The 21,234-nt window shown below is 47.7% G+C and overlaps 1 protein-coding gene across 1 annotated transcript in view; it reads right to left on the bottom strand.

Moving 5' to 3' along the window:
- Window positions 1-21,234, bottom strand: part of Pex12 (peroxin 12) — a 223,523-nt gene that overhangs the window by 58,066 nt on the left and 144,223 nt on the right. Inside the window, exon 4 of the mRNA XM_067119193.1 lies at window positions 7,621-7,820. Within this exon, the coding sequence (XP_066975294.1) occupies window positions 7,621-7,820 (200 nt within the window). The remainder of the gene's footprint in view (window positions 1-7,620; window positions 7,821-21,234) is intronic.

The following is a 21,234-nucleotide window of genomic DNA, read 5'->3' as shown; positions in this document are numbered from 1 at the left end:
GTAGGGGAGAATCGAGTGTGGGAATGTCTGTTTGGGGGGTTGAGTAGTTTGGAAACAAATGGGTTGATTGACGGAGTACCTGCGAGCATGAACAAGTTGCGTGAAAAGGTGATGAATGAGATGCCGGAAGGAGGAGTGCATGAGGAAGGAAGGGAATTGGATGAGGAGGAAAAGTTAGTGAAAGTGTTGTTGGTAGTGGCGGAAATGTTTAAAATTACAGTACGATTGTTCTTTGGATGGAATAGGCCGGTGGAGTATAAAGGAAGGGTGAGTGAAAGTGGTACGAATGTGATTTTAAATGTTCACTGTGGAAAGGATACTTGTAGCTGGCTGGTTAAGAAAGGTGATTGTGGGGAAAATGAGGGAATAAGGGGTAGGGTTGAGGATATCGTTGAAGATGAATGCGATGAGGATGGTTGTGAGGAAGCTAAGCAGGTGAATGTAGCCATGAGAGCGTGTATGCATGAAGCGAAAGGTAAATTAGTAACGAATGTAGTGGTGAATCAGAGTGAATATTGTAGTTTGGTAGACACGGGAGCACAAGTGTCGTTAGTGAGTAGTACAGTAGTTAGTGAATTGGAAAGGTGCGATTGGGATATAAAAAGAAAATCAACGAGTGTAAGGATACATGGTTTGGGACAAGGGAGTGTGTTAGTATGGGAGGAGGTACAATTAAAAATTCAGTTAGGGGGATTTGAAATAATACATAATTTTGTAGTCATGGACGAGAATGATATGCCAACATGTTTTTATTAGGAATTGATTTTATGAGAATGCATGATATAAGTGTGGATGTCGGGAGGGAATTTTAGGAAAGGGCAGCAGGGAAATAACGAAGGTTAAGGAGGGATGTGTCTAAAACTAGTTTTGTAGGTATGGTAGATATTGCAAGGAGTGAAAATGATTTGTTGAGTGAAGAGGAAATTAAGCAGATGCAAAATCAGTGCATGAAAATAAATATGTTAAGAGAGTGTGTGTTAGGGGTGTAAGAGTAGGAAGTTGGCCGTCTGAGTTAGAAGTGTATAAGCGAAGTGCTAAGAGATTTGTTGTATGTAAAGGTATAGTTTATTTTTTGCATCAGGAAGGAATATGGGATGGGGAAGTGTGGGATGGGGAAGTGTATGTGCCAGTATTTTCGGAAGACGCAGCCGTGGGTATGTGTTTATTGGTGCATGATAGGTTTGGGCATCTGGGGAAAAATAAATTATGGGAATGTATGAGAGAGATTGTATGTGCCTGGATTGAGTAAAATTTGTGCGGATGTAGCGATTGCGTGTGCGGACTGTCAGAAGGGTAAGTATCAGAGTGTGCATGCGAATCCACCTGTGTTGCGATTGCAGATGAAAGTTATTTGAGATGGTTGTGATTGATTGTGTGTCGTTGCCTGTGACTGCTACAGGGCATGTGGGAATGGTTGTAATGGTAGACCATTTGAGTAAGTTTGCATATGCGGTAGCGATTCGGAACAAAAAGAGTGAGACTGTAGCGAGAATGGTGGGTCAAGTGATGTTGCCAATGTGTGTGTGCAAGCTGACGCGAATGTTGAGTGACAATGGGCCTGAATTTGTTGGATGGGAGTTTGAGCAAATGTTGCGTGATTGGGGCATAGAGCATGTTTACTCTACGCCGATATGCCCATTGCGAATGGATTGGCGGAACGAACGGTGAGAACGTTGACAGAGATATTACGATGATGAGTGAATGTGATAATGATTGGGATGTAAATGTTGGGCGAAGCGTTGTGGGTATACAACGCCACCGTGCATAAGGGTATTGGTATGTCTCCGTGTAAATATGTATTAAATTTTGAAAAGATAGTGAGACCGAGATTGGGTATATCTGAGAATGATAGGGAGGTATGGAAGAAGGCGCATGAGAGGTTTGAAAGTTACAAGGTGGGTGAGAAAGTGTTGAAAGAAGTAATCGAGAAAGGGCGGTTGAATGTAAATAAAGTGCGTGAAAAATTTGAGGGTCCGTATGAGGTGTTGGAAGTTGGTCCCAGTGGGCTTAGTTATGTTGTAGGGGAAGCATGTGTAGATGGTAGTGTGAGAGAAATACGAGCGCATCATAACCAATTAAGTAGATGGAAGGATGTACCGAATATGTGAGAGAGAATGGGGTGTATAAATGGTTGAAATCGAATGTGGGTGAACCAAGTATGCATGAGAGCTTGTGTATGGAGGATCAGCAATTTGTTTTGATAGAGTATGGTAGGAAACGTAAGAAAGGGAAGAACGTAAGTGAACGGAGTGATCGTAAGTTGTGTGATAGGGGTGTGAATGCCAAAGTGAAAATGAGTGATAAAGCGTGTAATACGGATGAATGGGATGGTATGAATAGAACGTATAGCATATGCGGGTTTGATATAACTGAGTTGACTGAATGTGTAGGGGTAAGTGAACGGTTGGAGGTGAGCGAAAGTGTAAGAGTAAGAGAGCGTAGCAGTGATAGACGAGTGATTGAAAGCATGAATGAATCGTTGCAAGAATTGGAAAGGTCAATGAGCGAATGGGATGGGTTAGTTGAAGACTTGGGGAGGTATTTGGGAACGAGTTAGAGGGTATAGATGAGATTGTGGATGAAATTGAGAGTGGTAATAGTGAAGAAGATAGCGTGAATCTGAGAGAGAATGGAGGAGAAGATGTGAGTTTGAATGTTGCTAGAAGAGAGAATGATTCTGAGAGAATGATTGCGTGCCCGCGAACGCGATCTAGAGGACCTGCTAGTGAGCACCCGTGGGTGTTACGTAAGGCGATTTGAATGCAGTGTGAAAGGTGTTGGTTGGGAAATGCTAAAAGGGGGGAGAATTATAGAGGGATGAATAAATTTGTTTGTATTTAGCATTTCCCAACGTTTTGTGTGAGAGAGAGAGAGAGAGAGAGAGAGAGAGAGAGAGAGAGAGAGAGAGAGAGAGAGAGAGAGTGAGTGTAATTGTCGTTAGTGAGTGCTTCGGTTGTTGGTAGAGGGATGAGGGTCTTTAGTTCGAGTTGTTTACGGTGCTGTCTGTCTGTGCAAATGTCGAGGGAGTTTTTTTCGGTTTTGAGAGAGTCTTGAGCTGAGTTCTGTGCAAGGCGGACATTGATGGTGCATGATTATTGTATGTTCCGTGAGTCGAGTGTTTTCTGTTGGATGTCATTGTTGTCTGTGCATGTGTCTCTTTCTTTTTGCTCGTTTTTTTTGGTTGGAAGTCTGTTTTCCGGTTGTTTGTGAATTTTGTCTACTGTGTTGGCGACCGTGGACACCCTCAACCATCTCCCAGCAACCGAGGATCATAGTGAGTATTGTATGTGGTTATATGTTCGGTGTATCTGTGTTGTGTATTGTTTTTTGTGTTTTAAAATCCCGCCACACTATTAAGAAGTTCCTGTCATCTAACCACCAAACTAGATCTTTCCTTGCCACTTCTAAAAGAGGAATATGAAAGAAAGGAGGGTCCTTCACTGGGAACCAAAACTCCTTCATCCTCCACTGAAGGGAGCGTAGGTGAAGCTGCCCATGAGGGGCCCACTTCTCCAAGGACAACAGGAGACCCAGAATGACCTGCCACTGCTGAACAGGTTGTTCCTGTCGAGCCAGGAACTTCTGTGCTGCCTCTCTGAACCTGCTGATATGTGAGTCCAAAGGCAAGACTCTAACTGCTGCCGTATCTATCTGCATGCCCAGATAATTTACCATCTGCTTGGACATGAGACCTGAATTCTTGAAACTGATCACCACTCCCAGATCATAACAAAATTCGAGAAGTACATCTCTGTTCTGAAGCAACTAGGTCAACAAGCTTGCCAGGACCAGCCACTCATCCAGGTACCTCAAATGCATATCCCTAGCTGAGATCAGTGTGAACACATGACTGAACACTTGGGGAGCAGCTGAGAAGATGAAAAAAAGTGGCCCAAGGGTAAAGTGGAGGTACTTGTGAGAACACCAATGGATGGGTATTTGAAAATATAAATCCTTCAATGAAACCATGAAGTCAACCTCTGATGGAACTGAGTACTGAAAGCACCGTTTCCATCTTGAATAAGGTCTGGCAAACGAACTGGTTCAGGGGAGAGAGGTTGATGACCGGTCTCCAGCCACCTATCACCTTCTCCACCAGGAAAAGATGACTAAAAACCTGGAGACCGATCCTTCATGACTTCCACAGTACCTTTCTTGAGCATTGCATTCACCTCTTCCCACAGGGCGAGGTCTTTCTATGAGCCAGCGATGTAAGTCTGGAAGCAGACTGGATCGTGGGTGAGGGGTGGCGGAGGCTTGAAGGTTAGAGATACTGTACTCAAAGGACATCCTCTACCCAGGTCTCTGCTCCATATCGCTGCCATTTTGCCCAATGGATTGAAAGGCGCCCCCCCCCCACCATCAGCAGCAAGCTAGGAGGAATGCCGCCCTTAGCATCCTCCACCGTTCTACTTGCCCTTGCCCGTTTCTTAACATGGGAGGGGGGCTGAAAGGTACGCAACTGCATTCCTTTCGCTACCAGAGCAGAAGTAGTCTGGATACCTCTATGACGGACCAAAGAAGTCTGGAACTTCCTCTAACCCAATGAGGAAGGGCCAGCCTGACCTGAAGGTCAGTCACTGCCTGGTGAATAAGTGTTTCATTGTTCTCAACGCATAGCCTATCCGCCGTGGCCTCCATCTCTCCTCTAGCAACGAGGGAGGTGGACCCCAGTACCAGCCTGTTCCTGAGAGCCAATGCCGACTCGGACCCAACAAACCTAGAGATTTGAGACAACACAGAGTCTCACCTCTTCAGGACTAGGTTCGCCCACAAGTTTGCTAGGTAGCTGAAGGCCCTACCTCCAGACAACATCAGTCTCCTAAACGTAGCATCTTCTTCAGGCATTCAGGAATCTGAAGAAGAGGATGCAATCTTGGCCACCAACAATTACCAGAGACTGATACAAGAGACTGTCTGGAACACTGCCATGGCAGTCGATTCCAGTGCCACAACATTCATTTGCAAGAAGACCCACTCCACACAGAGTCACTCAAGCAACAGACCAGGACACAGACAAGTCAGGTCCAGGTCAACCTGTTTGGTCGACAGCGGGCTCTCCAAGGGAATATAGTATTCCCTCTGGCGAGCTAGAGTGTCTTGTAGGAGCGGCTAGACCGAAGAGAATTCTCTTGCCTAGAAACTAGAGAATTAACTTGGTCTAATACCCCCTTCAGCAAGCCTTGATCAAGGCAAGCCCATCAAGACCCTAGGTTCCTTCTGGGGTCCCCAAAAAGACTCAATGGTTGATGAATGGTCCGCAAGAAAACCCAAGGTCTCTTCTTTGAGATTGTTATAATGCTGTATCAAACCAATGATCTAAAAAAAATGCCTCTGTAACTCAGGGTGTCTGAGTCCTGGGGCATATGACCGTCGGGTTCTTCCAGGCTACAATCCTCCTGAGTCACTCCCTCCACAGGAGAGGGATGCATGCCAGAGACCCCTGGTGATCCCTTATCACTCGATGTACATCCTGTCTGGTCCAAGGACTGACCCAACAACATTCCTCAGGAATGTAAACTTCTGTGGATGGGCTGGGATGGGATCGAGAACAGTCCCAGCCTCAAGCCCTAGACCTATCTGGTTCCTGGCTCTGGGAAACCCCAAAGAGGTAGAGGGGACAGGTGAGGGGTCACAGACCGAATTCCAGGCAGATGAGGAAAACCATGGGCAGTTATCAACCATGGTGACAACATCAGCAAGGGCCGGGGAGAGCAATCCCACTCATGCAAATATGAATGGGGGCTATCCCACAAGCATGCTTCAATCTTCTTAGAAGCCAGAGCTTCCACAGGAGAAGAAGACTGAGCAGGAACCTTCTCTTGTCTTGCCCTGGTGACCAGGCCAGGCCACCATCCCAAGACCCCTGGGCCACTTTCTTTGAAGAGCAGGAGGGGGAAGAGGGAGCACTTGCATGCTTTCTGCTCACCTTCTCTTGCTGGGCCATGCTGGCAGCCAGGTCCGGGTCCGTAGACCAGGGACCCTTACCGACCTGGGTAGGCGAACAACTGGGACTGGTACCAATGCACCAGGGGTCCAGAGAACCCTGGGCAGTGGTTGCCCTCGCACACTTGACAGTGGGAGCAGCAGTACATGCGGTACCACTAGTAAGAGACCCAGTAGCCCTCTCCCACATGGCTGCCAGAAGCTCTACGAGACTTCCTACAGGCAGGTGAGGCACCCTTCTTTTTCCTCCGCTAAATAGCTTTGGAACAAGAAGGTGGGAAGGTGACAGAACTCAACAATGAAGACAAAAAGGAAGACGACGACAACTACTTACTCCTCCTCTTCTTCGACTTCTTGCTGAGGGCGGCTTTGGACAGCAGCATGCGGAGGACATCACCCAGCAATGAAGTTGATGACAGCATTTGGGGGCACATCACCGAAGGGATGTGCAGGGTTACCAAAGATGCTCTCTCAAGCCAGTGAATACCAAAACCATAGAAGTCTTCACGGTTACAGTTGAAGCAGTCACGGGAAGGCCTTGCACTGCCTTCAAGTGGTAAATGAGACCAATCAAACTCGGCTCCTCCAAGAGGCCTAAGGAGGGCCAGAGCTCCCTAAACCCCTCGGGCTCCACAACACCTGCAATGAAGGTTGGGTTAGGTGAGGCAGTCTCCCCATGCCCTGAGAACAAGCGTCCCCCTGAGGACAACTCCTCCTCTGAGCGAAGTCAAACAGCCAGAGGAACCCAGCTGGTCGTATTCTCTCCGCACGACCTGGGTGGCTCACTACTGATGTAGCACAGTAGGAACTGGTGACAGGATATCCACTCCCTTAGAAGTGGTGGTAACGGCAGGTGGAAGTTTGGCTGGGGGCAAGAAGGAACAAGAGAGAATCTTCAGTGTCTCTGGCAGAGTACTGCACTCCAATGGCACCAGAGAAACTTTCCTTTCTCTCTTCTTTTTCCCAGCAAACTTCACCCACTGTTCAGAAGGCCAAACCCAACACTCTGAACAGTGTCTTAATTGATTATTCATGCCTATAGCACAAAACACACAAGGGAATGAGGATCTACCTCAAAATAGAGCAGAACTGTTTACAGGGCCTGTCCTTCCCTGTGCAGTGCCAAAGGGTTAGCAGTTTCCTCTCTGCAGATGACTTTCGTAAATCAAGGGTTTACATACTTTATTATATCAACAATATATGACAAGCAATTAACCAGAAAGAAAAGCATGAAAGCACACGGCAGTCAGGCAGAGAGCGCAGCAATTTTCACTCTACGGTGGCCCAAAGCAGAGCAAAATGCAGACCGACAAGTGGGTAGGACTCCCCCCCCCTACTGTCAATAGTTAACAACCTTGTCTGAAATTTAAACTGCCTTTCAAACTCACGTTCTCAAGCTAAATCCTACGTAAAGAATGAGGATTTGTATTTGTGTAGGAACAAATACAAATATGAAGAACATTTAATTTTACCCGTAAAACTTCCAGTCATTCAAGGGAATGACTGGCACACAAGGTAGTTTTGTTGATGAGGAGGGAGTCAACTTTATTTTAAGGTTTGCATTAATACTTCATACAGATGCATCTTCAGTTCTGACAAAGAACAGTATGGGATTATAGTTCTGCAAAATATAGTTATAGTACCTAAAATGGCCCAGCAAAAGCACAAACTTACCTTTTGTGATAATCCATCTGTATCTCTCTCTCGAATAGAGTTGAAAATATTATCTACTTTACTGTGTAAATAAGGAAACCATACAAGAGCAATCAGAGACTTCTTGAGTGTTTTACTTGAAAGACGTAAGGGTTCCAATCCATCTGCTCCATTTATCTGCACTCGTTTAAGATCATAAAAATTTTCAGCAAAAGATGCACCTGAAATAATTGAGAGCAAAGTCTGAAAATAGAACATATGGAAAAATGTTACTACATAGTACTGTTCAGAGTTTTTTCATGTCTGTGAATTGGAAGAGTCACATTCCATCATTCTTAATAGGTTCTGTGAACAGAAAAAAAAAAAAGAATAACTACATGCTGGGACTGAGACTAGAAGACAGTGAGATTCATTCCCACTCTAAGCAAGTTGGTGACTAAGCTGGACAACATGCCTGGAATCCTTCCACAAAAACAGCTCAAGCCCCATATCCATAGTCTGATTCATGGGATAATTCCATTCTCAATGTAACTATATGATTACAGTAACTAAATTAACACACATTAAGTCTGAATATTACTGGATCTTTGATACTTTGATCACAACTCCCAACACATTCACAGCCCTACTTACGAACATTCAGAGATACTAACAGACAGGGTCACAACTTCAAAAACAGATTTTGAGGTAGGAAAAACCTATTTTTGGCAGTCACTGTTGAGTCCTCAATGAGTTACCCCTGCCATGGTGTGCCAGCACTCCATGGTGATTAGATTAGCATCAAAGAAATATCTTTTAGCTTGGTCTTGTTGCCGGGTATTGTGTCGTAATGAAAACACTATGACACATGATACAGTATAATGGACTCAAAGATAAGAGGACATTTTCCCCTATCTTCAGTGAAGCTGAACCCAGCTTTTCCTACGTCAGAAAAAGTAAGAAGTGACTATTGTGCATGCACATCTGCCATCTTGTTTATGACCTTTTCATCAGGGAAGTGGGAGGGTTCTGAGGACTCAACAGCAACTACCAAAAATAGGTTTTCTGGGCTCGACCTGTGTCACCCGGTGAAATATCCTTTAACACATATTTCTAGGTATAAAAATTTGCTAAATATACCAGAGAAAAGCTAAACATAATGCCAGGGTTACGACCCCCGGATCGAACGCCATTATATGGTGTCGTTATACACAAAGGGTGAGTGGTATACTGCCACAGGTCTCTGCCCTATAGAGCTCTCCAATCTCAAAACCCCTAAAAGTGAGGAGCCATTACATACCTCACTCTCTTTACCCAGCCAACCACCACCTCAGCCGCCATCTTGCAAACATTCCAAATTAGCACGCTTTCAGACATCACCGTGTTTTTTCTTGGTGCTGTTTTTTCGTGAATTTTGGCTCTGCATCATGTCATCCCTTCCGGAATTCGCATCATCTAAGTTGAGTACCATCTCCTTTTGAATTTTTCTTACAGAGGCATCTTATTTGACCTTTAATATATTGTTTATCATAGTAAATACGCTACGCAGCCGGTCGCGGCTGCGGCTGCCTTGGCCATGCTGGACCCTCAGTCTTCGCATGGTTTTAGCAGATAGTTACTGTTAGTTTTTTCTTTACTCCTTTCAGTTGGAGTTTTATTTATATATGAATTACCTTTTCGCTGGTAGGAGGTTTGGAGCCCAGAATCATAACTGATCTAGGCTAGTGCCGGAGGTTTTTTCACCCTCCCTTTTCTGATCATAATTCTCCCTTTTCCCTGGTCCCCTTCCTCTGCCAGCGAGTTGGTACATTTTCCATGATGGTACTGTTATGCTCACGATCTTTCTGATGTGTATGATGATGGATGACATGTTTATTTTCGGATTAATTTTGTGTGTTTTCGTTAGGGTTGGCCATCTTGGGTATCCCCGCCTTCCACATATCGGTGGTTGGGCCTTCCCTACAGCCGAGTCTTTTACATATTTATATTATAATTCTATATATATTTCACACATCTGGTTGACTTTTTATCTTAGTACTTGTGTCAGGTAGTTTTATTTGATTAGGTATTTCTAGCCTAGCCTACTCGGCCATTCCGTAATCGGTTTCGGAGAGTTAGGCTGGACAGGTTAGGCTCCTCTACACAATGCTCATGCTTCCTAGCTCTCCTGGCCAGGCTGTTTTGAGGCTTTGGAGGGAGGTGTTAGGTCATGGAGGGAGTTCCTCGTTCTCTCACGGCCCACCTGACCATGCTGTCACGTTTTTGGAAGGTGAGGTTAGGCTAGTGAGGCAGTTGCCCTTCACCCCCCCACCCTTTTTTAGCCCACCTGACCAGGCCGTGAGGTTTTTGGAGGGTGGGTTAGAATAGTGAAGGGTCTCCTCTATTCATAGCCTTCCACCTGACCAGACTGTCGGTTTTGGAGGGTGTGGCCAGGCTTGGCGTGGTCCCCCCCCCCCTGTTGCGCCTATTCTGGCCTTCCTGTCCAAGCCCAAAAGCTTTGGGTTTGGAGGGTAGACTAGGATCAGGGATTGCACAGATCATTTCGTGTATGTAGCCTAGTCCTTTTTTACCTGATCAGTTAGCTTTTGATGAGTAACCTAGACTTCTCCCTACGTGAGGGACGCCGAGTGCTTGCTTTCGGCACCCCGTGGGGAGTTTTCTTTCGGCCTCCAGAGGGTGTTACCCACCCGTCTGGTCACCACTTGCCGAGTTTCCGCCACTCTGCTAACTTTTCCCCTTATTGGCTGGTGTTTTGTTTGTTCACTTTCCACAGTGTTAGCTGGAGCATCAACACAGTCCCAGGGATGCTATCATGGCTTTCGCTATGTTCAGTCTCCGCCAGGTTAGTCAGTTCTCTCGTTGTTATCGTACACGTTACCACTCCGGTGGGTATGGTATTCGGTTAGTGGCGGTTCCCGCCCTGCGCGTTGAGAGTTGAGCGATATGCGAAGACTCCTCTCCGCCTCTTCCGCCGTTACCATAATGTGTGACATAACAAGATTTCCGTGGCAAATCAGGACGGAGTACCAAACACCAGCGTATCCTAAGGGTACTCATGTTTACATATTTAGTAGTTGACCATTCCATAGCATAACTTATATCTTTTCTGCTGCCGGATTTCTTTCCGGCAGTGTTTTATCATGTGATAAACCATCATTTGCTGCCGGACCTACTCCGGCAGGCCTTACTACCTTACTCATGTATCGTGTATTAATTCTATCCTGCCGGATTTAATTCCGGTAGGGTTTTGCCTGATGATAAGCATGTTCCATCACCTACAGTATAAGTTAAGGTATCCTATTACCGCCGGATCTACTCCGGAGGGCCTTAACGCGACGTTACTCATGTATCGTCTTTCCGCTTACAGATGGTACGCTGTCAGGAGCCTGGGTGTACAGCGGTTCTTCAGCAATCCTGTGGCCATGAGGTATGCCGGTCACACTCCGGCTGCTCAGTTCGCATGGGGGACTTGATCGTCTGGCACCCAGATGGCTGTGAGATTTGCTATGCTCTGTACGAGCTAGTGGTGGATGAGTCGGTAAGCTTTAGAGACCGCTAACCCTTAGTCTCCTTTTGCCTTTACAGTCTTATATTGGCATATACGGCAGTTGGAGAATATTTTCAGTAAATCTTCCTCTTTCTTTCAGTCTGACCGCATTATCCGCGACTCTTCGCTGTCGACCCTGAAGGTCTGGGTCGGCGGGTTTGGGAGGAATGTTGCGTTGGGGAAGCCGTACGTCCTGTCAGAGGAGGTATGTAATCTCCTCTACCCCGGAGCCCGGATCTCAGCTGCAGTGCCGGCGGAAGTAGCCGCCCCTATAATTGAACAGATCCGGGAGGAGACGCAACCCTCCCAAGAAAACACCCTGTGCAGAGAAGTGGCGGAGGAGGCGGCGGCCATCAATATCCACCTCGAACCAATGAGCGTCGATCCGGACCACCAGGTTGAAGGTAAGGTGGTAAGTGAGGCAGGGGGGGAGAGTATTAGTAGTCCCCTTTTTGGTTCTCCTTCTTCCTCTTCTTCTTCATTCCAAGGGTTTCACAAATCAGCTATCCTTGAGGACAGAACGAGGTCTGTTGTCCCCAAGGTGAAATCCTTGAAAAAGAAGGACTTACCTAAGTCCTCTAGACCTCAAAGGTCTAATCCGTCAGCTCCCTCAAGGTCTTCACTGGCTCTTAACCCAGTGGCGTCCTCTAGTAAGGCTACTCCTCCGCCCAAGGGGTCGAGATCCAGGACATCTAAGGCTGATCCTCCACACCCTATCTCTGACCCTGAGGCCTTTGCAGAACTTCTGATGCAGAAGTTAGATAAGAAGGTTGAGGCCAGGATTCAAGACCTTTCCTCCCAGCTCACTTCGAGCTTACATGATTCTGGTGAGTCTGTCAAGTCATTGGCAGAGAGGATGCAGACCCAGGAAAGCTTGCTCTCCGGGTTTATGCGCTCCGGAGTAGCAGGACAATCCTACGTTGTTCCGGATGCCTCCAGACTGCCCCCCTTTGATAAGGGAAACCTGTGGCAGCGGGCTCTTCATGCTCCTCTCCACAATGATACCCTGACCATCGAGGGCTTGGGAACTCGTCAGTTGGAGGAACTGGAGTTCTTTCCACCCGACCTGGTGCCTCCCTACCCAGGTTATGCCAGGCTTACAGACGAAGCCTGGATCAGATCAGACAATGTCCTGAAGGAGACAGTTATCTTCCCCAGGGACCAAGCCCAATCCACCTTGATGCGCGCTCTCACTGAGTGGGAGTGCGAAAATACTAAGCTTACCCCCTTTAAGGGGACTTTCACGATGTTCTCGGTAGGTGACTCCATCCCTACCCCCTGCACGACTAAGATTGCAGTGCTGACTAGTCAGGCAGGAATCGAGGGTAAGCCGCTGCCTCAACTCTGGGAGACAGATCCCACCTCTCTCATCTTCCCAGGAGATTCGGAATTTTGGGTGGGAGCTCCGGCCACGTTCACGGTGGGCAAACTCGACTCCGAGTGCTCTTCCACTCTCTTTAGTGAACAGCTTCCCAAGCTGCCGGAGGCCCTTCTGAAGGCGGAGTTTGAGGCCAGATGCAGGTTGAGTCGCTCCCTGCATTCCATCACTATTACGGAGGTGACAGCGGTAACTTACGCTGAAGAACCTCTTTTCCAGGTCCTGACCAAATCCCTGTTAGCGGCATTCCAGGCGGACCTGTATGACTTTGTAGTGGCAAGACTAAACTGCAGGAGACACATCTTTGAGGACGCCACTATTAGACACGAGCCCAATAGACTCATGAAGAGTTCTATCTGGGGTCCGAATATATTCCCGGAGACTGAGGTTAACAATGTTCTGGCGGAGGCAACCAGAGCGAATCAGAGCCTTCGCTCCCGCTGGAGCCTCCCCTTTAAAAGGAAGGCCACTGAGTCCGCCGGACCTCAAGCCAGGGATAGGAAAAGGTTCAGGAGGTACAGGAAACCTCAGACCCAAACTATGCTTCAGGCTGTACCGGTCTCTCAGATCGGACAGCCCTCTACTTCCAAAGCCCAGCCTCAGCAACAGTTTGTTCTGATGCAGCCAGCTCAGCAGACCCTTGCTTCGCCAACCTTTGTGGCGTCCCCGGTTTTCAACGCTTCGTTTGAAAGCCAGGGGGCGTTTCGGGGCTTTAACAGGCACGCGAGGGGAAGCAGAGCCAGAGCCACCTTCAGAGGTAGGGCTGCATCACGTTCCTTTTCACGGGGAAGAGGAAGCCGAGGAGGTAGAGGAAGTAACCCCTCTCCCGCTCAATGAGTTTCCTCAGGTGGGCAGGAGGTTACATCTTTTCCGGGACCGTTGGACCTTCAGTCCGTGGGCCCACAGCATAGTTTCAAAGGGTCTGGGATGGAGCTGGTGCAGAGGGCCTCCTCCCCTAGTCAGGTTCCATCAGCCTCCATCCAAAGCCCTCCTGGAATTTGTAGAAGACCTTCTCCAAAAGAGGGCAATAAAGAGAGTGAGACACCTGAAATTTCAAGGCCGGCTATTCAGTGTTCCGAAGAAAGACTCTATCCAGCAAAGAGTAATTCTAGACTTGTCTCGTCTCAATTCATACATTCAATGCGACAAGTTTCGCATGCTTACAATCTCGCAGGTGCGGACCCTACTTCCCCGTGGGGCCATCACCACCTCTATAGATCTTTCAGACGCTTATTATCACGTCCCAATTGCAAGAAACTTCTCTCCTTACCTAGGATTCAAACTAGGGAAACAAGCATACTCGTTCAGAGTCATGCCATTCGGGCTCAACATAGCACCCAGAATTTTCACCAAACTGGCAGAAACAGTAGTCCAAAAACTACGGGCCCAAGGGATTATGTTAGCCGCATACCTGGACGATTGGATAATTTGGGCACCCAACGCCAAGGAATGTCGGAAAGCAACGACCACAGTGATCAACTTCCTGGAATCCTTAGGTTTTCAAATAAACAAGAAGAAATCCCGCCTAGTTCCGGAGGCTCAGTTTCAGTGGTTAGGAATCCAATGGGATCTGGACACTCACAAACTGTCACTCCCGCCAGCCAAAAGGAGGGAAATAGCCAAAGCTACCAGGCAGTTCCTCAAAAACAAAAAAGCCTCCCGTCATACCCAGAAAAGAATCCTGGGTTCTCTTCAGTTCGTGTCAGTAACAGATTTGCTGCTGAAAGCCAAAGTGAAAGATATAAACAGAGTATGGCGGAGACGAGCCAACAGCAGATACAGAGACAAGATGTCTCTAATTCCGCTGGTGTTGAGGAAGAGGCTTCGACCATGGTCAACAGTCAAGAGTTTGCCAAGGTCAGTGCCTCTCCATCTTCCCCCTCCATCATTAGTGATCCATACGGATGCTTCCTTGAGTGGGTGGGGAGGATATTCCCAACACAGGAAAGTTCAGGGAACATGGTCAACCATGTTCCACCAGTTCCATATCAACATTCTAGAAGCAATGGCAGTATTTCTAACTCTAAAGAAACTGTGTCCAACCAGGCAGATTCATATCAGACTGGTACTGGACAGTGCAGTAGTTGTACATTGCATAAACAGGGGGGGCTCCAAGTCGAGCCGGATCAATCATGTAATGATCGCAATTTTCTCTCTGGCAAGGAAACATCTTTGGCACCTGTCAGCTACTCATCTGGCAGGTGTCCGGAATGTCATTGCAGATTCACTGTCCAGGACGACTCTGCTGGAGTCGGAATGGTCATTGGACAAAGCATCATTCGAGTGGATTTGTCTTCAGGTACCAGGTCTCCAGGTGGACCTGTTTGCCACAGAGAACAACCACAAACTTCCGTGTTACGTTGCTCCCAATCTAGACCCTCTAGCTCACTCCACGGATGCCATGTCAATAGACTGGAACAGATGGCAAAGGATCTATCTGTTTCCACCAATAAACCTATTAATGAAAGTTTTACACAAACTCAGATCATTCAAAGGTCAAGTAGCACTTGTGGCACCCAACTGGCCGAAGAGCAACTGGTTTCCTCTTCTTCTAGAGTTGAAACTCCGGTGCATACAAATCCCCAGTCCAAGGTTGACACAAATAGTACAAACTCGGACTGTGTCAGCTTCCTCAAGAATTCTGAATGCCCTAGCTTTATGGACTTCATGAAGTTTGCAGCTCAGAAAGACGCTAACATTGATCCTATTAATACACTGTTCATAGAATCAGACAAGAGGGAATCTACCCTCAGACAATATGACTCAGCAGTTAAAAAGTTAGCATTATTTCTGAGGGAATCTGAAGCTCAGGAAATGACCACGAACCTTGCAATTTCCTTTTTCAGGTCATTATTTGAGAAAGTACTGGCCTCTAGTACTATTACTACAGCAAAATCTGCTTTAAGGAAAATATTCTTACATGGCTTCAATATCAACCTTACAGATTCATATTTTTCGTCAATTCCTAAAGCATGCGCTCGTCTTAGACCAGCAACCCGTCCCCACACGGTTTCTTGGTTCTTAAATGACGTACTTAAATTAGCATCAGACACTGATAATGAACTGTGTTCATACTCGAGCCTGTTAAGGAAAACGTTATTTCTAATTAGCCTAGCCTCAGGTGCCAGAATTTCTGAACTGTCTGCTCTCTCTAGAGAACCGAACCATGTTGATTTCCTCCTGTCAGGAGAAGTTCTGTTGAAGTTCTGTTGTCTCCGGATCTCAAGTTCCTAGCTAAGAATGAAGATCCACAAAATAGATGGTCCCCTTGGAAGGTTATCCCCTTTCCACAGGATCTGTCCTTGTGCCCAGTTAACACTTTAAAAGCTTACTTAAATAGAACTTCTAATATAATGTCTGGCCCTCTTTTTGTTAGGGAAAATGGAGGAACCATTTCTTTAAAGGCCATCAGGCAACAAATACTGTATTTCATAAAGCAAACAAACCCGGATTCAGTACCTAGGGTACATGATATCCGAGCAGTGGCCACCTCCACTAATTATTTCCATAATATGAAATTTGATGACTTTAAAAAGTATACGGGCTGGAAATCACCAAAAGTGTTCAAACGCCACTATCTTAAATCTCTAGAGGCTCTTAAATACTCCACAGTGGCTGCAGGAAGTGTTGTTCCTCCTGCCCTAGACTAGCTTATGTAACCTTACCTTATCCTGTCCTTTATTCCTCTCTCGCCTGCCTGCCTCGTTTATTCGCCATGCCTTCTTCCTTTAAGTCAGGCCTGCTTCACAGCCTGACTCCTGACAGTTTTGCATGTTTTGTTGTAACCCTCTTTTTGTTAGCCTTAAGTGTCTTGGTGTAATTATTTTGTCTGTGTGCCCTATATTGTTAATCATGCTTTTCTGAGTCCAGCCCCGTGTCAGCCGGTGAAATTCCATACTAAAACGAATTTCTAGGTATAAATTGCTAGATATACCAGAGAAAAAGAGCTTTCAGGAATGCTGGGGTTACTACCCCCAGATCGAGCGTCTTCCCTAAGGAAGACGTCGGTATAACCAACGGTGAGTGAAAGGATCACAACCACAGAGCTACACTCGATAGATATCCCCATGTCAAAACTCCTCGAAGAGAGCGGTGAGCCGTTACAGCCCCACGCACAGGCGTCCATGAGGCCGGCGACACCAGCGCCACCTACATCATTCCATTTTCTAGCACGTGATTATCATCACCGAGATTTTTGTGCTTGTGCTATTTTGGGTGTTTTCCTGCTTTTCGCCATGTCTTCTAGCAGTTTCACCATCTCTAAGTTAAGTATCATCTTATTGTGGGGTTTTTTCGATAGTTTGGCTGCATCTGTCCATATTTCACAATTATGAGATTGTTGTTATGACGCCACGGCGTCCCCTACCCAGCCATGCCGACCGTGAGGTTGCCCCTTCAGTCTTTTCTGTCGGGGTTGTCTCCTTGTCGTTATATTACTTATCTTTTCCCCCCGGATCTCTTCCTGGCGGTGTTTCCTGGGCGGGGGTTTTATTGGAGTTTTGTTTAATTTAATGACCCCCATAACGAGTCCCCCCTATAGGGTTCCCGTCATTCCCCGCTTAGGTCTCCCCTCCAGGATGAGTTCCCAGGTTGGTCTTACTTATTTACTATTATTATTATTATATTTTTGCGTTGGTGCTATATATATATTGTTGCCTCTTCGGGGTAGCGTCAGCTCTATGTCTGGCCGCTCCTCGGAGTTAGGCTACGCACCTCGCATGAGCACATTATTCTTGGAATATAATTTTTATGTATATTGTGTTTATTGTGATGGTTTTTATTTTATATTGTGTGTGGGTTTTTCTCCCTTGCCTTTCATAATGTTAGGCTCGTATTGCTTCCTTGTCCTCTCGCCCTCCTCATAGGTTAGGTGTGGGGCGGATCATCGGGTTGAGGGAGTTTTGTTGCTGTTTCCTCCAGTGGCCGTTTTTGGGGTGGCAGAGTAAGCCCCTTTGTCCTCCCCCTTCTTTTCGAAGGAGTAGAGTTCATTCGGGGTGCTTCCTCTAGGCTATTTGCCTTTTTTGCCCCCTCCTTTTCGGTCCTGGTTGGTTCTCGGCACAGAATTTCTCTCCCTGTTATTCCTTCCTCCACCCTCCCCTTACTCCTTTCCGTTAGCCTAGGCCATGCCTAAGCACGGGTGTTTACCTAGGCTTTGCCTAGTCAGGAGTCGGGCGTTGAGTTCTTGGTCGCATCCCTTCCCTCAGGAGTAGGCTTGTCCTGCCAAGCTTGTATTATGTTTCTTGGCGTGGCGTGTGATTGCAGTCGAGCGGGTGAATTACTTTCCCTTGTCTCCTGTTTTCACTCTTCTTAGCCTACTCCTCTTCCCTACCCCACCACCCTCCCTCCCCCCCCTCATCTCAGGCCAGCTCTTGCCTTTTCTCGTGCGGGTGACGCTAGATGGCGTTTTCTCCGAGTTGGGGACTTCCTCTGGTGGAGAGATCGTTCCCTCCCAGAACTAGTCCCGGCAGCGCTGTGTTTGTTTTGATGTTTCGTTTGCCACTCTCCAAGATCGAGCGGGTTTCAACATTCTTTCTTTGGTCTTGTCCACTCTCCGTCGGGTTGCTTTGGTTGGGTCGTTGGCGCCTGCTCCGGCTTATATTATACTTGGCCTTTCATGACGGACACCTCACCCACCTTTGTTTCTCTGGCGGGGAGGTTCGAGAGTGAGAGGGATACCTCCGGTCTCCGGAGGTGATTTTCTCATTATTACCATCACTTGTATCTTATATATATTTATATTATCTGGCGGAGTGAGCTTCTCACTCCGCCACTACACTTATTTTATGTGTTTATTGAGTCCGGTGCTCCACCCTGGGGTTCCGCCGTCTTTTTGCTGGCAGCCCTTGTGGTGGGTCCCTGTTGTCTCAAACCTTCCGTTCCGCCGGAGTATTCCGGTGACCGGGAGTATCTTGCCTTCCACTCTGTTTAAGTTATGGCTTGGTGGTCTCGTCTCTGACGAGGGTTTTTCTCTCCACCGGAGCATTCCGGTGGTAAGCGGAAATACCCTGGCCTTCCAGCTTTAGGTTGCTTAGAGTGGTAGGTTCATGTACTTTTTACATTTACAGACTGTTCGTTCTGAGGAGCCGGGTGCACCGCTTCTCTCCAGCAACCGTATGGACATGTGGTGTGCGGACCCATGCTGGCTGTGCGGTCCGTTTGGACGACCTCATTGTTTGGCACCCGACGGCTGTGAGGTTTGCTTCGCTCTGTGCGCTGGCATCCAGGACGAGTCGGTAAGATATAGCTTCTCATTTCTTACGTTCCTCATACCTGTGTAGTGCTTATATGGTTTTCGGGCTTATATTTCCGTTCAACCCTAATTGTCCGTTCTCTTACAGGCGGACGAGTCCTCCAAGAAGACTTCCCTTGAGTCTCTCCGCGCCTGGGAGGCTGGGTTCGGAAGAAATGTTCCGTCGGCGAAGCCTTATGTCCTCGACGCCAAGTTGCGGGACCTGCTTTCCCTGGCGCCCGGGTGGCTGCTGCGGTTCCCGAGGAGTTGGCCAACCCCATCATTCAGCAGATCCGGGATGCGACCCAGCCACCCCAAGAGGACATCCTTTATGCGGAGGCGTCGGAGGATGTCGCCAAACAGACTTGGACCTGGAACCGATGAACACAGAGCCGGACCAAGTGGTAGGTAGCGAGGTAAGTGAGGTTGTGGGGCGGGCGCCCTTTTGATTCCCCATCTTCCTCTGTATCTTCATTTTCAGGTTTTGTTAAGTCTTCCACCTTGGGTGACAGGGCTCCATCAGCTGTCCCTAAGTTGAAGCTGAAGACTTCATGGAAGGCGAAGGGCTTTAAGTCCTCGTCTTCCAGGAAAGCATCTCCTTTCCCCCCGTCGAAGGCTAAGGTCCCCGCACCTGTAGCCTCCGGGAGCAAACCTGGAACCTCCGGCAAAGGCGCGAGTAAGAGGGCATCAAAACCAAGCCCTCCTCGCCAGCCTGCCTTTGACCCGGAGGCGTTTGCAAACTCGTTGTTCGAGAGGTTCTCGGCGGAGGTCGAGTCGAAGTTCTCCCAAATTTCTGAGAAACTTCACAGCCATGATAATATACTGGCGGGAATGGCTCGCCCCGGCGGAGTCGAACCACAGTATGCTATCCCTGACACGGCTGATCTCCCTCCTTTCGATGTCGGGAACCCTTGGCGTTTTGCCCTTCGTGCCATTCAGCACGAGGGTACATTGACTGTTGAAGGTCTTGGCACGAGACGGTTAGAGGAACTTGAGTTCTTTCCTCCCGATCTCCTGCCCCCTTACCCAGGCTTCGTTAGGCTGACGGAGGAAGCCTGGGTACGCTCAGACAAGGTCCCTAGAGAGACAGTGATCTTCCCTGGGGACCAAGCTCAGTCGGCTCTCCTGCGCACTCTTACGGAGTGGCAGGCAGACAACACAAAGCTTACACCTTTCAAGGGCAACTACACCATGTTCGCCCTGGGTGATAAGTTGCCGACTCCATGCCTAAACAAAGTTTATATCCTTCAGTCTGGCTTTTAGTAACAAGTCTGTTACTGAAGCGAACTGAAGAGAGCCTAGAACTCTTTCCTGGGTACGACAAGAGGCTCTTTTGTTCTTGAGGAACTGCCTGGTAGCTTTGGCTATTTCCCTCCTCTTGGCTGGCAGAAGTGACAGTTTGTGTGTGTTTAGGTCCCATTGGATTCCTAACCACTGAAATTGAGCGGCCGGAACTAGACGGGATTTCTTCCTGTTTATTTGGAATCCCAAGTATTCCATGAAGTTGATTACTGTGATTGTTGCTTTTCGACATTCCTTGGCATTGGATGCCCATATTATCCAATCGTCCAGGTATGCGGCCAGCATAATCCCTTGAGCCCATAGTTCTTGAACTACTGTCTCTGCCAGTTTGGTAAATATTCTGGGCGCTATGTTGAGCCCGAATGGCATGACTCTGAATGAGTATGCTTGTTTTCCTAGTCTGAACCTTAGGTAAGGAGAGAAATTTCGCAATCGGGACGTGATAATATCGTCTGTAAGATCTATAGAGGTGGTGACCCCCCACGGGAAGTAGGGTCCGTACCTGCGAGATTGTAAGCATCACGAAACTTGTCGCATTGAATGTATAAGTTGAGACGAGACAAGTCTAGAATTACTCTGTGCTTGTCTGAGTCTTTCTTTGGGACACTGAACAGACGGCCTTGAAATTTCAAGTGTCTGACTTTCTTTATTGCCTTCTTTTGCAGAAGGTCTTTTGCATAGTCCAGTAAGTCTTTGGATGGAGGTTGATGGAATCTGACTGGCGGAGGAGGCCCTCTGCTCCAGCTCCATCCCAGACCTTTCAAAATTATACTGTGGGCCCATGGACTGAAGGTCCAATGGTCCCGGAAGAGATACAATCTCCCGCCTACCTGAGGAGGCTCATTGATTGGAAGAGGTCTTACTTCCTCTGCCTCCTCGGGCTCCTCTTCCACGCGAGAGAGGTCTGGACACTGCTCTACCTCTGTAGGCAGCTCTGGCTCTACTACCCCTTGCATGCCTATTGTATCCGCGAAACTCCCCCTGATTTTCAAACGAGGCGTTGAAAGCTGGGGACGTCACGAAGGCTGGCGGAGCCGAAGCTTGCTGAGCCGGCTGTACTAGTACATATTGCTGCTAAGGCTGTGCCTTGGATATGGAAGGCTGTCCGATCTGCGAGACCAGTACCGCCTGAAGCACAGTCTGAGCCTGAGGCTTCTGATAGTCCTGGAATCTCCTGAACCTCTTCCTTCCCTTAGGTTG

Source organism: Macrobrachium rosenbergii, chromosome 16 (assembly GCF_040412425.1).
Source record: "Macrobrachium rosenbergii isolate ZJJX-2024 chromosome 16, ASM4041242v1, whole genome shotgun sequence".
NCBI lineage: Eukaryota > Metazoa > Arthropoda > Malacostraca > Decapoda > Palaemonidae > Macrobrachium > Macrobrachium rosenbergii.
Note: the sequence above shows the minus strand (reverse complement) of the source record. Positions and strands in the feature narration are given on the sequence as shown.